This window comes from Rhinolophus sinicus, linkage group LG09 (genome assembly GCF_036562045.2).
Source record: "Rhinolophus sinicus isolate RSC01 linkage group LG09, ASM3656204v1, whole genome shotgun sequence".
Classification (NCBI taxonomy): domain Eukaryota; kingdom Metazoa; phylum Chordata; class Mammalia; order Chiroptera; family Rhinolophidae; genus Rhinolophus; species Rhinolophus sinicus.
The window spans coordinates 20,275,315-20,291,410 of NC_133758.1; the positions used below are offsets into that span (position 1 = coordinate 20,275,315).

At 52.2% G+C, this 16,096-nt stretch overlaps 1 protein-coding gene across 7 annotated transcripts in view; it reads right to left on the reverse strand.

The window, feature by feature from the left end:
• Positions 1-16,096, reverse strand: part of CTIF (cap binding complex dependent translation initiation factor) — a 259,305-nt gene that overhangs the window by 116,387 nt on the left and 126,822 nt on the right. For all 7 annotated transcript variants that reach the window (XM_019721364.2, XM_019721357.2, XM_019721333.2 and 4 more), the window contains one exon: positions 5,189-5,265. In XM_019721364.2, the coding sequence (XP_019576923.2) occupies positions 5,189-5,265 (77 nt within the window). The remainder of the gene's footprint in view (positions 1-5,188; positions 5,266-16,096) is intronic.

The window sequence follows — 16,096 nt, forward strand, 5'->3', positions numbered from 1 at the left end:
TGTCGGGAGACTTGAACTTCTCACCATTCTGTGCGTGTCCACGAATGACTGTGAAAGCACTGTGAGTACTGATTAGGGGCTACAGATACATTTTAGCAAGTAGGCGAAGTTGTAAATACGGAATCCACGAACCCTGAGGACTGCTTCCAAAAGGGACCACCTGAACAACTCAGGTGCACGAGCGGACGGGCAGACCCAGGGCTCTGAACTAGGTAAATTCCTGCCCAGTTCCTGGTGGGCAAGATCTGGGCCTTAGTCATTTTCCTTGGATTGAGGGACTCCTGACTGAAGGTGTGATCTGAGGCGCTAAAGGGACCAGCGAGCTCCAGAAAGCAACTGGGACGTAGAGAAGGGGTTTAAGGAGGCACTGGACCTCCCCCAGCGTCCTTGCCCACGAGCCCAGATGTAAAGAGGAGGAGGGGTAAGATGGCTCCCAGAATGGAAGGAGGGGTCTCCCGTCACCACGGATGACCATTAAAGCATGGGGTTGGGTTGTCAGGGAGAGGTCTTCACAAGGGTTAATGACAATTCTAAAAATACGATTTTGTACTTAGAGTGAGAAGGGGGAAGAAACGCATGAGGCTGCTGATAGGGGATGATGTAAAATTAAAGGGGGGGGGGTTGCCTTCTGTCAGAGAACATGTGTTGGACCAGGAAAGGTAGACGTAGCTAGAGCACCTGTTTGATGCTGAGGGCCTAGGAGGAGATTGTGGGAGAGAGATAGGTGCTCTGAGATCTCATCTTCTTGCCTGAGGGATGGGGGAATGTTGCTCAGAAAAAGAGATCTCTTTGTGGGAGGTCACAAATGAACCCCGACCATGTCTGAGGAATCTTGGAGAACAAAGTGCTAGCAACCATAGCTATGTGTACACAGTTCCAATTTTCAATAATCAGAAAAATACAGATATCATCTCTTCCAAAGATATTCCCAAACAGATGATTTGGAAAAAAAGACGTAACCACTGATCGCTAGCGTAGATTCACACAGGCCAAGTCCGAGCCAGACACATCTACGTCCTCTTTTGAAAAGGTTACTAGCCTGATACATTTGGGGAACCCTGCAAACATCAAGGTTCAAAGGGTGTTTTGCTACATAACCCATCTTGCGACCAGCTTCATTCACGAAAACATTTTTTAATTGGGTTATAATTCACATATTACAAAAATCCACCCTTTTAAATTGATAGACCGTAATTTCGGATTTTTTTAGTATCTTCACGAAGTGGCATACCCATCACCACTAATTTCAGATGTCCTGTTTGTTTTTATGACCTAGATGATGTCACAGAGCGCTTGCAAAATCAAATCTAATGGCTGACACTGACTTTTTCCCTCGGGAAAGAGTCTGACACTCAAGGAGGTAAACCCTGAGGCACATGTTGGCAGGGGAAGGGAAGGAGGGATGAGCTTCTTAATTGGTTCTACATTAGAGGACACCAAGCCACAGTCACGGTCAATTGGACAGAGGCAGCGAGAGCTGCTGGACGGTCTGCTCACCCCGAAGTACCCAGCATGTGGCCCCCCTGCACCACCTGGGGACCAAGGGAGGGTGGTGGCGCTTCTCTGGTATTCTCCAGAGCACCCTGCCCCTCGAGAAACTGCCCTGGGCTAAGAGAGTTCCCAGCCAAAGGTCACGCCCCATCCCCAGGTGGTCACCATCTGATGACCAGCAGACATGGGGAAATAAAGACCTGCCCCTTCACTCCAAAGAGTCACCCCAACTTCAGAACCGCCCAGAGGGTCAGAACTTCCCACCCAGACTGCACTGCAGCCACTCCCTCTGCCCAGTCCTGCCTCTTCCCTTCCTGTCAACTGTACTGAGCCCAAGGGCACACTCCTTAGTAAGTGTCCAGCTGCTCATCTTCATCCCAGTCAGTCTCCCAGGAAACACAGACTCAGACAGACATTCGGGCATTCCCTCAGTGTGTTCATCTCCTCAAACCGAGTGGTGGTGGTGGGGGGAGGGCAGGAGTACAGAGAATCCGCCCCCTCACCATCCAGGTGAGACCTCACTCAAGGTCAACACAAGCAGCGGGTCAGGGGCGTGGCCAGGACTCAGGCCTGTTCTGAGTTGGCCCCTGTGCCCTCTGTCCGGCGGGTAGGGCTTGGGATGGCAGACAAAGCTCAGCGGCCCCCCTTCCAGTCAGTAGGTCTCCGACTTGGATGGGGACAGAACACCCGGAGGCCCACTGCTCTCATGAAATGCGTAATTTTGTCTGAAATCAGCAAATATCTTTGACTCGTTTCCCAAAATAAAGAAGTGGTTAGCCGTTGTCCAAGTTTTGAGAACAATTTTAAGGAGAAGCCCTTTGAACTGTTCATGAGCTTAACTTCTTTCTGCCACGTGAGGAAAAGGCATCCACAGCTCAGTTTTACTCAGAGACCCTGGAAGCAGCCCACGGATCGTGGGAGCAGAGTCTGCAGACTGCTGCTCTGGAGGGACGCTCTTTCCCTGCCAGCCTTAACAGTGGAGGCAGAGCTTTAAAAGCTAATCCAGCTATGCACCTACCACTCCATGCTCTTGGCCTTTTATGGGTCAAATGTCCACTCGAGGTTGTGGAGTCAAAAGGGAGAGAGATTTGGAGTCAACAGAGGCAAGTTCGGCTTTGTCACTTCTTAGCTAACATTCCTGGCCTCAGTGATTCCATCTGTTAAATGGGGAAGCAGTACCTGCTCTCCCCCACCACAGAGGGAGTGATCAGAGGCATGGAGCAGATGCTAGCGGTGCCCTTTGGCCGCCAAACCTGATTGTGGTCATCTCTCCCTCTGCCACCCTAGGGAATGCAAGCCTCTCGGTGTGGTTTAAGCACCCAATGCTAGGAAAGTTAACCTGCTGTACGAAAGTGTCAGCTATCAAGGTCAAATACCAAGATATGTACCCATCATCAGCTGGGAAGGTTAGGGTCAACCTGATAACATTCTGCAGCCATTCCTCAAGTGTCAGAATCACACGCTCCACCAACAGGCGCTTGGCGTTGGCCTCCTGCTTCCAGACAATGAGGTCCTTAAACTATCGGGTTCATGTTCTCCTCCTCAAAGTGCCCATGCCCGGGGACTCCATGACGGCTAAGTGACAGACTGCACCGGATTCTAGCCTGTGACTATCGTGCACGTGCTCAGTCCAGGGTTGCTGCCCCGAATTGCAGTCTGACCTCTGATAGGCAAGACGTCTGTTCCGTGAGTCCGTCTTCGGTCCAGCTGAGCACTCTCTCCTTCCATTTCAGCTGATTTCCTTCCTCTGGTTTCGGTCCCCACGAATGTGGACGCAGCTGCTCCTCAGCCCTCCGTATAAATCTGTCACGAGTTTACCGGCGGGCACGTCCTTCCCCTGCAGCCTCCTCCAGTCCGGGCCCGTCCATTAGCCTCTCCTCACAGGACATACTTTCCCTCCTTTTAATCATCTTTATTGCCTGGTTTTGGACTCTGTCCCGGGTCCACATCCTTTGCGAGGTGTGCTGGCCCAACCCGGAGTTTGCTAACAGGACAGCGGCCCAGCGGAAGGGCAGCTTCCCAGTGCTTGCATGTCACAGTCCTCTTCCTACATTCCTCGGTCGCGCTGCTGCTTTCCGGAGGCCTGCCCCTGTCCAGGGGACTCCTGTTGAGCCAGCCCACACGTGGAGGTGGGGACCTGGACGCTGAGCCCGGAGAAGCAGGTCAGAGGGTAACCTCTCGGCGGAAGCTCGGGGACTCCCCACACCTCTAGATACACACTCTGAGGACCATGGGACAGGGGAGGAACAACACCAAGCCTCTGCCCGTGCCAACACCTCCCCAAGTCCCCTGGCAACTCATTCCCCTGTTCGGGGGTTGCTCCCTACATCTTCCCTCCGCCGGGAACCAGAAACCAGGACGTAGCCTCGTGAAGCTGCACAGCAAACAGTTAGCAGACAGTGCATTCATTAGGGACAGGGTTTGCTCCAACTCTCCTGGCTCAGTGTCCCCTTTTTATGCTATAGCATAAAAGTGCCCAGTGGTTCGGATTTCTAATCCAGGGCTGCTCTCCTCCCAGCTACTTGTGCATTTGCTATTCTCTGTTTCCGACCAGCGAAATCCACCAGCGGATGATGAGGTGTTCGGGGTGCCCCATCTTCCCGCCCACCCAGAGCTGGGGCCACCCCCCCACATGCCACGTTCAGGGCCTGAGCGCGGAGGGAAGGATTCGGGACCCTGTCGGCCACCGCGCCGGCCTCAAGGAGCTGCATGAAAACAGGTACTTCTTGTTTTCTGAGCAAGGATGTCAGCGGGGCTGCTTCGTGGCTCTCTGAGAACATTCTCTAAATTTAGGTAAAACCACCTTTACCTTCATTAAAGGTAAAACCACAAACCATCGCCGTTATCGAAAAAGAAATCCCTACAGAGGAATACCTCATTTTAATTTCTCAGGCAGGAGCCTCCTTCCTTCCTTCCTTCCTTCCTTCCTTCCTTCCTCCTTCAATATTTCCAGCCAGACATCATTTATGCACGTTCAAGCAAAAAATACACTCGAACACCTCCTTCTGCACAAATGGCCACAACCACAAACACTGTTCTGCGCCTGGGGTTTTCCATTTGAAATAAAGCTGGAAGACCTTTCCCTGTCAGAAAGCCTTTCAGGAAACGAAGGCATTGCCCTCCCAGGACGCCCGGCCTCAGCTGCTCGTTCCTACCCAGGGCTACCTCGGGGCACCTTCTTCTGGCCCCTTGCTAACACCCAGGACTCTGAACTCCAGCGAGATCCTGGTCCCTGTCTTAGTTGAAGGGAGCTCCTCCAGGCATTCAAGAGCAGTAGCACGTGCAGTTGCTGAGCTGTGTGTCACCCGTCACAGGGGCAAGGGACAACTCCCAGGGACTGGGGTGGAGGACAGACAGATAACCTTGGAGCTGCAAGCTCCAGAGCCTCCTGGAGGCCATGTCTCAAGACACGCGTCAGTGAGGTCCTTGCCCCTCGAGGACTGCGATTGCTGCTGCCGTAAGGACCGCGGTAAGAGCAGTTTCATCCTGACTGTAAAACCTGCCCTGGACTCCTGAAGGCGTCCATTCCTGGGGCCAACCAACACGAGCGTAGCCCCGGCTGCCTAAGCGGTAACCAACCCCACCGAGCTGACCTCGTCCTCGGTATCAGCCAGTGATGGGGGACAGCAGGTAACGGAGCCCCACGTGGCCAACAGAGGAAAAGAAAACGCACAGCTCGCGACAGAGTCTGTCCTACCTTCGGTCATTTCTCCGCCGCCGGAACAACTTCTTCGTGTGCGCAATCTCCACCTCGTGGGGCATCGGGTGGTAGCCCTGCAGTATGGGGGAGGAGGGGGCATCGTTAGCAACTTCTGGAAGAGCCCAAAGGACTTCTGGGGCTGAACTCATAACATCAATGACCGCCAACCCCCCAAAATGGAGCGTTTGGAAAAACTAGACTCTGACCACCTAAGCCAGGCTGAAACATGGAAAATACTAGTGTGAATGAATTTCCCAACAGTAGGGGGAAATGCTGGAAATACAGAATCAAACACAGTAGGGGGACACAAAGGGGACCTTAGAACTTGTCCTATCCAGTCAGTCAAATTACAGATGAGATCGAAAACGCTCAGGTCCAGAGAGGTGAGTGAGCCATTCAAGGTGTCACAGCGTTTACAACACAGCTGGGCCCACAGCCTGGATTCACTGGCTGTATGAGTGATACACGTTACGTCTCTAACATCAAGTTTCCTAACACAATGGGAATGTTAGTATCTTCTGGGCGGTCGAGAGGACCAAGGAGATGCAGACCCCTCGCCAACCCCGAGACTCACACAGAGGGGACATTGTAGGACCCAGGTCTCTCCATCCTAGTCTAGGACCCTCATGCACTTTCACCCAAGACCCTCATTCCTACACTCCCGGGGAGCAGTTGGGGAAAACATGCAAATAGCGCTAAATGCCTTGACATTGTTTAAACTGGGGAAAATCCGAAGGAGGGTGTTTTTGTATATTGTCATCATGACAACAACAATTTATACATTTACTTCGCAGTTGGTGAGAGACCCTCTGCTTGTAAAGTAGGGCTGGTCCCAGAAAGCCAGGTCCCAGGAAGAACGATTTGCAGAAGCTGGGCTGATGGCCAGCTCTGTTCTTACCACTTCCCTTCCCCCAGCAGAAAAGTGTGTTCTGGTGGGACCTGGGGTGACCACTGACAATCCATTATGGACAGCCTGGGGGAGAGTCAGGGGGACCTAGGCCTGGGGCTCTGGGAGCAGGGGTGGTGTGGCTTGGGCCTGGGACACCTGGCTCTAGGCTGATCAGAGCCCACAACCTTGGGCACGCACAGGGTGAGCGAGGGAGTGATAGGGCACAGTGTTCTGGACAGTGTCAGTGGCAGTCCATTTGGCCCAACCCCCCACTTTACAGACAGGGAGACTGAGGCCCAGGGAGCTCATACAATGAATTAGAGACACATAGTTCTTACGGGCTGGCGGCCCAGACCCTCTATGCTGAGGGTACGTGCAGCCCTCCGGATTCGGGCTCCACAGCTGAGGGCCGTGCTGGCCCTGGGAGCTCAGGGTTTAGCCCCTGACCAAGGAGGGGGGCTGGATGTTTGCAGCCCTGGCTGTGCCAGGACTGGCCAGTCTCAGGGAGCTTCCTAGAAAGGGCAACAGACTCAGGAGGACACAGGGACCCTGGCGTTCCGGACATTCAGCCTCGACTCCTATGGAGTCCAGGGAGGGAAAGACATATTTCAAAGTATATTTTAATAACAGTGCGTCCCTCCCACCCTCTCTTGCCTCTAACAATCCAGCCAAAAAAGCATGAATGAATTCTGGGCTTCAGGAAGCCACAATGGGTCTCTGTGGCCTTAGGATGTGCTTTGTTTAATAGTTTTCTCAAAGGATATTATTTGCTTTCTTTAATACAAAACACAAACAAGGAAAAACACCAAGTCTTCCCCTCTCATTTCCTCTCTCCCACCCAGACCCAGCGCTGGGCTGGCCTCTTCCCTCCCTTCAGGCCTCAGGTCACCGTAGGAACACACTGGGTGTGCCCTGCAGAGACAATGGAAGGAAGCAGAGGCTCCCTCTCAAGCCGGTGGCCTGGATGGAGATCTCAGCGCTGAGACTGGGCAGAGGGAACTGTCCGTAACACTTGGCCCTCCATGAGCCAAGAGGTGCCAGCTTCGCCCACCTGGGCCTCAGAGTCTGGGGCTCTGATTTGCATCCTGGCCTCCTGTCCCCACACACTGGCTGCAGTATGAGGGAGCTGCCCTGGGCCCAACCTCCGCATGGAGTCCGAGCTCTCCGCCAGGACTCAGTGTGGCCCAGTGGGCACAGGCCCCTCAGGGCTTCTTATGAAGCCACTGCTACGACCTCTGTCTCCATTGATCCATCCCCCCAAATTAATATACATACAGAGGGTGCCCCAAAAATGTATACACATTCTAAGAAAGGAAAAAACTGTATTAAAATTGTAATACTCAATGTATACTGATAAGAAAAGATGAATACAAGTCATGTGTATACATTTTTTGGGCACCCCCGGTATGGATATATAAAATATAACAGTAGTTAAAGGAATGGTTCTGGAGCTAAAGTGTGACATTAAGTCTGGCTCTTCCTCTCGATGGCTAGGTGACTTTGAGTAAATGACCTAACTTCTATGTGCCTCAGTTTCTCCATCTGTCAAGTGGAGGAATAATAGCATCAGCCTCCTAGGGTCCTTGTGAGGGTGAAAAGCGTTGACTAACATGCAAAGAACGCAGAATGTTTATTGCCTGGTACACAATAAACCTCAATAAGTATCTCTAGTGTCATCATTATCGTCGTCGTCATCGTCATCATCTTTCCCACGAGCCTGACACTCTGCTCAGGGCTGAGTGTGCCAGGACAAGCAAGGTGGCTTTGGTTCCAGCCCTCACGGAACTCCCAGTCTTGGCAGACAGAGTCCAGCAGAGGTGGTTTGCAGGGGAGAAGGGTGTGGGAAGCCCAGGACAGGAAAGGCAGGGGGAGTTAGCAGAGGGCCTGGTGGCCCACATGGTGTGCTGGGGGACGATGGGCAAGTCCTGCCTGTGCTCTTTCGGAGGCTGCAGACCCCAGTGGGAGGCCAAAAATCAGCTGAACAAAGTGACCAAGGTGATAGCCCAAAGCCTTGCATGTCTAACATCCTCCGTCGCCTGGAACAATCCAGACTACAGAAGGCCCACAGACCCACCCAGGGCCCCAGCCTGTCGGCATCGTGGTACACAAGTGAATGAGCCCGGCCTTCCCTGGGACAGTCACATGGAACCTGCAGGCACTCAGGCATGCGGTGGGCTGCACTGTATTTACGCATGCTTCGCCGGAGGACCCTCTTCATCAGACACTTTATTCCTCACACTCAAGCTGCTGGTTGGTACCAAGTGACACACAACCCAAGGTGCTGCCCACACTCTGCCCAAAACAAGGGCATCCGGGAGTCAACAGGGGCAAGTATGAGACCAACAGAAGAAGAAGCGGGAGAAAGATCTGTGTTTAGACACGTATCTTCCACCAGATTAGCTAACTCAGGCTAGTAAAAGTTCTTTAAAGTCACTGGCTGGCGGTAAGGCTTGTCCATGAATGTTCATAGGAGCGTTATTCACAATGGCCCAAAACAGAAACACCCCCAATGTCCACTAACTGATGACTGGGTAAATAAGAGGGGGCCTGTCCAAACAGCGGGATATTACATGGCCATAAGAAGGAAGGGCTAATACATGCCATAACATAGGAGGATCCTGAAAACATCATGGTCAGGGAAAGAAATTAAACACCAAATGCCTCAGATTGCATGATTTCTTTTTTATGAGATGTCCAGAATAGGCAAATCTACAGAGACAGAAAGTAAGATTAGTGACTGCCAGGGGCCGTGGGGAGGGAGCACGGGGAGTGACTGCGGATGGGTACTAGGTTTCTTTTGGGGAGTTTTGAAAATATTGTGGAATTAGATAGTGGTAATGGTTGTACAACCTTGTGAATATACTAAAAACCATTGAACTGCACACTTGAAAAGGGTGAATTTTATGGCATGTAAATTAAACCTTAATTTTAAAAGGTGGAAAAAGTATCTGAGAGTAGCATGTTCTAGGTAGAGGGAATACCAAGCGTAGAGGAAGGAGAAAGAAGAGGAATAAACAGATCCAGCCACATGAAGTGTCCCTCTCTCGTTCCCTCTCCAGGAAGCAGTTGCTCTAAAACACGGTCCATAAGACAGAGCTGGAAAGGGTGGCATGTCCTAGGCAAGGGACACCCAGTGAGAGGAGCTGACAAATAAGGAATCCGTAAAGGAGTATGAGTTTGTATCTCCAGGCCTTGCCGGGGTGCTGGTTTTCAGGCTTTAGACCAGAGATCCCTCTCTTCTTTTTAGACAGGATAAGTCCCTCCAGTGGAGAATGGCAAATATATCAGTCTTGTCAGAATTATCCTTTAAGAGCATAAGTGCCCTTTGCTCTAATTCTTTACTCAACAAAGCCTTCTACTCCATGCTTTGAAAGAGCTCCATGTGGACGGCCGTCAGTCAGCTAACGTCAGTCCAGCATGAGTCCTCCCTGTAAGTGAAGGCACCAGCCTTCTGGCTCACCAGCTGGTTGGTGCATTTCGTCACAGGCTTCAGGTGCCTCTGCATCACCTTGCACCACCCAGGTCCTCCCTGTTCCTCCTCCACTTCTCCACACGGGAACCCTTCTCCCTGTAGCTCTGAGACCTGGCTGCAGTTCCCCTCTGTCTAACCTCTGACCACTTTCAATAACTAAAAGGGCCTGGGAGACAAGTAGATTATATAAACCAAGTCTCTCCAGGGAGGGAGGGAAGCTAATACTCCTTCCGCGAGCAGTGCTGGCAGAGCACACGTGCATCTCTCTCTCCCGCTCTCTCTCCCCGCTACCCTCTCCTTCTCTCTCTCCCTCTACCCCTCTCTCCCTCGCCTCCTCCCCCTCTCCCTCTCCCTCTCCCAGAGGTCAGCACTGGGTAAGACAGAGCACTGTGCACGCAGCACCTTGTTGCTTTGCTCTGGCTGCAGGAAAACACATTATGTAAAATCCACCCATTCCAGGGCAGAGTTGCTGGCCTCCAGCTGGGTGTGCAAGGGCCTGGCCCTGAGATGACAACCATAAACAAATCTTGGGTCTGGGGGTGAGGGTAGAGGGAGGGCAAAGAAAGCATACTGAGCAAGGACAGCACGTGCGCCTGGTGGCTCTGAGACCAGTGGATTCTATGATAAAAATGACACACTTCCACCGGGCCACAGACTCTCCACCCACCCCTGCGTCCATCCACTCACCCACACACCCTTCTATTCATCCACCCATCCTGCAAATATTGTTGTTTTAGGCACTGAAGACACAGTAGTGAAAAACAGGTAAGACGCTTATTTTCACAGAGCATCCATTCTAGTGAAAGGAGAGAGATAATACGATAAATGATGAAGAATGCTCTGGAGCAGAACAAAGCAGGGCCAGGGGCTGAGCACAGCCGGGGTGGGGTGGGGTGGTCCGGCAACACCTCTCTGTTACTTGATATCTATCCATCTACCCATCCACCCATCATCCTTGGTTCTTCCTCACCCGACCAGCACTGAAGGCCCACTAAGCGCCAGGTGCACCGAATGGAGAACGACAGAATGAAGAGACCCAGTCCCAGCCCGGGGAACGCAAGGGAACACAGACGCGCCAGTCCTTGGGAAAAGGGTCAGAGGCGCTTCGCCGAGGGGGTGGCCCCTGAGCTGAGTCTTACAGGTTCCGTAGGGGCTCAAGAACGGAGAAGAAGGCACTTTACAATGTCAACACGCTGGCCAACAGCGCCAGTGTCACGGGCGGAGTGTGTGGAGACGCGCTTGGCTCTGTGGGAGGCAATGGAGGCACCAGGCTCCGAGGGCAGTGCCGGGCCCGACCACAGCGTCGGGCTGGTACCTGCCACCAGTATCGTCCTCTCACCCCATCGAGGGTAGAACTGTGTGGCCCCTAAAAGGTTAGCTGTGGTTCTAACACAGGTACCTGTGAACGTGACCTTATTTGGAAATATGGTCTTTGCAGGTGTGATCAAGCTACAAGGAGGTCAGACTGGATTTAGGGTGATGCCTAAATGCAATACCTGGTGTCCTTATAAAAAGAACCACGACGGGAACACTGGAGTTATGCTGCCACAAGCCAAGAAGCCAGTAGGAGCTAGAAGCGACGCCTGGAGCAGGTCCTTCCTTAGCGCTTTCAGAGGGAGCGCGGCCCTGTGGATGTCTTGATCTTGGACTTCCTGACTCCAGCACTGAGAGGTGGTGAATTTCTTTAAGGCACCCATCGGCGGCACGTGCTTAGGGCACTAGCACACTAATATAGGTGGACGCGTGGGCAAACACATCTGTGCTCTAAAGAGGGTTATTTTTCTGACAGTACATCCTTTGCCAAAAGCAGTTGAATTTGTGTCAGTTATGAGCTCAGCAGGCAATTTCATCATATTTTTACAGAAGAAGAGGTTTAGTAAGGTCAAGGAAGTTGCCCAAGGCCACCCCACCAGCTGGCAGCAGCCTGTATCTGCATCTCCAAGGTTCCCGCTCCCAACAGTGATGTCACTTGTGCTCACTTGGGCAGCACATATACTGTGTTTCCCAGGAAATAAGACCTAGCCGGACCATCAGCTCTAATGTGTCTTTTGGAGTAAAAATTAGTAAGACCGGGTTTTATATTAATTTTTGCTCCAAAAAGATGCATTGGAGCTGATGGTCCGGCTAGATCTTATTTTCGGGGAAACATGGTACCAACTTTGATCTCACTTGGCTGCCAGTTATCAGGGCAGAGATGTGGAGGCCCACCCCTGAGGGCATCGGACAGCTCCCTCCTGCCCTACCTCTGACCCCGGGGTGCCCAGCCATGCACTGTGGGTCCTAAGGAGCGAGGAGGAGTGGCCGAGAGCAAGCCCTGTTCTGTGGTGGAGCCACAGCTGGGCAGCCCCATTTCTGACCACGCTACCTCCTACCAGGCCTGAGAATGGAGAGCTGGTGTCACCAGGCACTGGTTCCAATGCCCTCCCTGCAAGCATGTCTGCCCTGCAGAGTGCTTGTTGTGTCCCCTCAGATGGCCTGGCCATGGCCCCTGGGACATGCTTCTCTGTCACTAGAGGGAGGTGCTCCTGGCCAGCAAGCCCGCCCTGCCCTTCACTCACTGGTTGGGGGGTGGGTGCCCCCTGGCTGCTGCTGTGCCCGACTGCCTTTCAGTCTGGCTGGATGAGGTTTAGACGTGCCCCACAGAGCTCAATCATATGGCCTGCAGCTTCATGGAACCCCGTGCCCACCTTCCCCCCAAGGGATTTCCCTGATATTCCTATGACCTTTGATCTCTGACCATGAACCCTGGACTTGGGCCTGACAGAAATCACCCAGGCCTAACTGTCTCACAGGTCTGTTATCTTTCTCCCTCACACACCTTTGCTTTTTGCAAATGGAGAGAGTGTTATACACAAACATGGAAGCTTCCTCCTGTTGTGTGAAGGAACCGCCCCGCCCCCCCGGCTTTGGGGACCTGGACAAACAGAGCTAACCACGTAGCCTGTAGCAGGAGGCCGTGCAGCTGTGAAATGCTGAGTTGGAAATACTGCGATCCTGGCCCAGGTGGCCCAGCGGCAGCAGGTATCAAGTGGGGCGTGTCCCCCCGTCTCCTGACCAGGTAAGCCCTGCTCTCGCCAGTGAAACACCTGTTTGCCCTGGTCATGCCTGGATACTTGACTCTCTGCCCTGACCCCTTTCAAACCACCGTCCCTCTCTTCTTCAGGAACTTGCATACTGTCCCCACCAGACTCCTGTCACTCTCAATAATGCTACTAAATACTCATACGTGGAAACAAATGGCTTCCTTCTCTCCAGAAAATTCCAGATGACACAGAGAGGAGGGCCCTATGCATCTCCTGGCTCAGAAGAAAAACGAGCTCCCGGAGGCAGGACAAACCCTCAGACAAAGCCAGCGGACTCCCCAGGCTCCCCATCTCCTGAGGGTGAATGGTACAAAGGAACCAGAGCACTTGCCAACTGTAAAGGGCCATAAAAATACCAAGTTCAGTTCCTCTGACAATGAGCTTGTCTCCGTAGTGGAGCCTTCCTCCTGCTGGGGGTCATGTTTTTTCATAGCTTCTAAGAAGTTATCCTACAAGGTCTTGTTCCACGTGGGCAGGATGTGTGGGTCACGTCCAAGCTGAAATAAACAGGTAATGTTTCTAAAATTCCTGGAACCTCGAGGCTGTATATCTATTCAGAGAAGCCGTCCTGTTTCAGCAAGATGGAGGGGTAGGCGGGCTGGCCATGTTCAAACGCGTGATTTTTCTAACTTTTAATTTATTTGTTTTACATTAACAGAGACCCTTTTAAAAACAATGCCTTAGCTGTAGTCCCAATATAAAAACATAGAGAAAAGTAGACAGCAAAGAACTCCAGAGGCTGCCCGTGAGCCATCAGCACCCACCCCTGCCTCTGGCTGCCCCGACTCGCAATGAACCATGAACCCCAACTCCACCCACTCTGAAAATCTCTCCTCTAAGTACCACACTGGATGCTGGCTCCACAAGAACTGGACATCTTTCTAGAAGAGGAGCTTCACTTAGGCTCTCCGGACAGCTTTCAGTGGCGTCTGTGACCCCCCCGAATTGCACACGAATACTTTGCTTGTGGCGGTCTTCGGAGCGAGAGCCCCCGGGCATGCATCTGACATCGGCGGGTCTGTGCTTACCGGGCACTGCGGTTACAGAGGCTGGGTGGTGAGCTCTGCTGGCATGTCCCGCCTTCCTGGATGCACTACGCCAATAAAACCCACCCATCCTTTTTCTGTCAAGTTGGGTTTCTTGCTGTAACCGCCAAAAAGAGTCTTGACTAATAAACTGTACACCCTGTTTAGGCAACCTGGGGCCCGGCTCTGTGGCCAAACTCAGATTCCACTGAGGAGGTACTTCTTCCAGCCCGTTCCTCCTCCTTGTAGGAAATGAAGGTGAAACTATCTGGCTCTCCTACCTCCTTTGTCGTGACTATTTAAGCTTTCCTCCTTGGAGTTCATGGGCCAGTAAATTCCCCTTTTATCTTCCCAACATTCTGAGGTGCATTTCTGTCACTTCCAACCCAAACAGTCCTCCATAATCCAGCACGATACTTCTTCAGGCGCTGCTGCGGTTGACTGTTATTGTGTCAGTGAAGTCACGGGAAGCAAACATGACCCTCCCTTTGGTAGCCACGTCAGGAAGAATCCCCTCTGTAAGTCAAGTGCAAAGGACACGTACTCGATAATTTCTGAATGAACAGAAAAAATAGATGAGAACATTGATGCAAAGGGCAGGGACTGAGAATGAACAGAAAAAGTGTTAGGAAATTGTTTCTACATCATATGGCGTAAAATGTAAAGGAAACAATTACTGAAGGGCTGCTTTTTCAACTACCATTGTCAGTTTCTTATTTTGCAAGCAGGGCAACTCGATAATGCGGTATGTGTTTGTGTCTCTGTGTGTGTGTACGCGTGTCTATGTGTGCGGAGGTAAAGGGTGTGGTGTGTGTTTGTGTCTTGGTGTGTGTATGCGTGTGTCTGTGTGTGCGGAGGTAAAGGGTGTGGTGTGTGTTTGTGTCTTGGTGTGTGTATGCGTGTGTCTGTGTGTGTGGTCAGTGTTGAAGGAATGACTGTGACTCGATCACCAAATGAAACCAAGTGGCTCGGGGCCTTGCCCAGGCGACAAGCCCAGGGTCAAGAGTCCAGAGGCAGCCCTGGATGCAGGCCTGTCACACAGGCTCACAGACCCAGGGACAGCCACATGACAATGACACGTGACAATGGAACTAGGGCCGACAGATGCTTTCCACTCCCCTGACGAGGGGCACCTACGGAGAGTCCAGGGAGCACTGACAAACTGAAAAAGGCAGCACTTGAAGCTGCTACAGACCAGAAGCAGGAAGATACGTGAGAAATGCGAGCGATACAGACGGCTGTGGGAAAGGGCAGCGTGTCTGTTTTGCAGCCTCCGGGAAAAGCCTGGGCAAGACTGGACACATATGACCTGAATGTTGGTCCCTCAGTGATGTGTCTACAACAGATACAAGAACGAAAATCCTCAAAAAGTCCTAACACAGGCTCAAGAGAAGACAAAGACATACTGGGGCTGTGGCTTCTGAGGGAAAGAGACAGACTTTGGGAAGGAGGCAAGTTTGTGAATGGTCGTATGTGTAATACTTGGGAAGGTTCAAAGACCATCTTGGGAACAGAAGCAACAACAGACTCTGGAAGAGGAGTGACGACTCTCATAACAGAAGATGGCCACTGCGTTCTGCAACCACACTGTGTGTCACGGACATAGAATAAATGATCCTGCCTGTGTCCCAAAGAAATGCATCGGCCGCTGGAGAGAACGGATACACAAACGATTTTACTGCTCCAGACCAAGGTAAGTCATATGAGGGGGACAGCCAAGTGCAAGGAACACCTGGAGGAAGAGATGCCTGAGGCCACCCTCTGCGTTACACGTAGGCTCTTACGTTAACAGAAGCAGAGTGAAAAGGCGATGGCTCCCGTGGAATTTACCAGGAGGCATGCTTCAATGGTTTGCTGGCTTCTCCCGAGTAAACTTGGCGTGGCTCATTATATAAGTAGGCAGTAGGCCGGACTTGCTAGGTGGGACGGCACGCGTATGCACGTTCCTCATTCCATGCTTTTCCCTCTGCCTGGAACATCTCCCCCACTTTTGTTCACCCCTGAAATCCTGTCCAGGCTTTGCCATGGGCATAAATGCTCCATTCTGCAAAACCACCCTAATTCCCACGAGAACGAATCTGTTTGGTCACACAGCACATTGGACAGACTCTTCATCCTGGAGTCCAAACAGACTGGGTAGGCGCTTACAAGCTTGGCTCCCCAACCACACTAGACTTCCAGGAGCTCAGGGGCCGTGATTCCTTCGCTCCTGTAGGCCTCACCGTGTCGTAGGTACTGTAATCCATAATCGCTCATTGGATGGAAAGTTACGCTGACTGACCACCTTGGATGGACCAGAGCTGGGCCATCCCCATTCTATCCACTGTGGGCCAGCAGCATTTACACATGACCCAGGGGCCCAGGGGCCTACAGACTGCGCCCTCCTCCAGGCCGTATCTCCTGTGTTGCAAGAAGCCAGGATGCTCTACGGCCTCA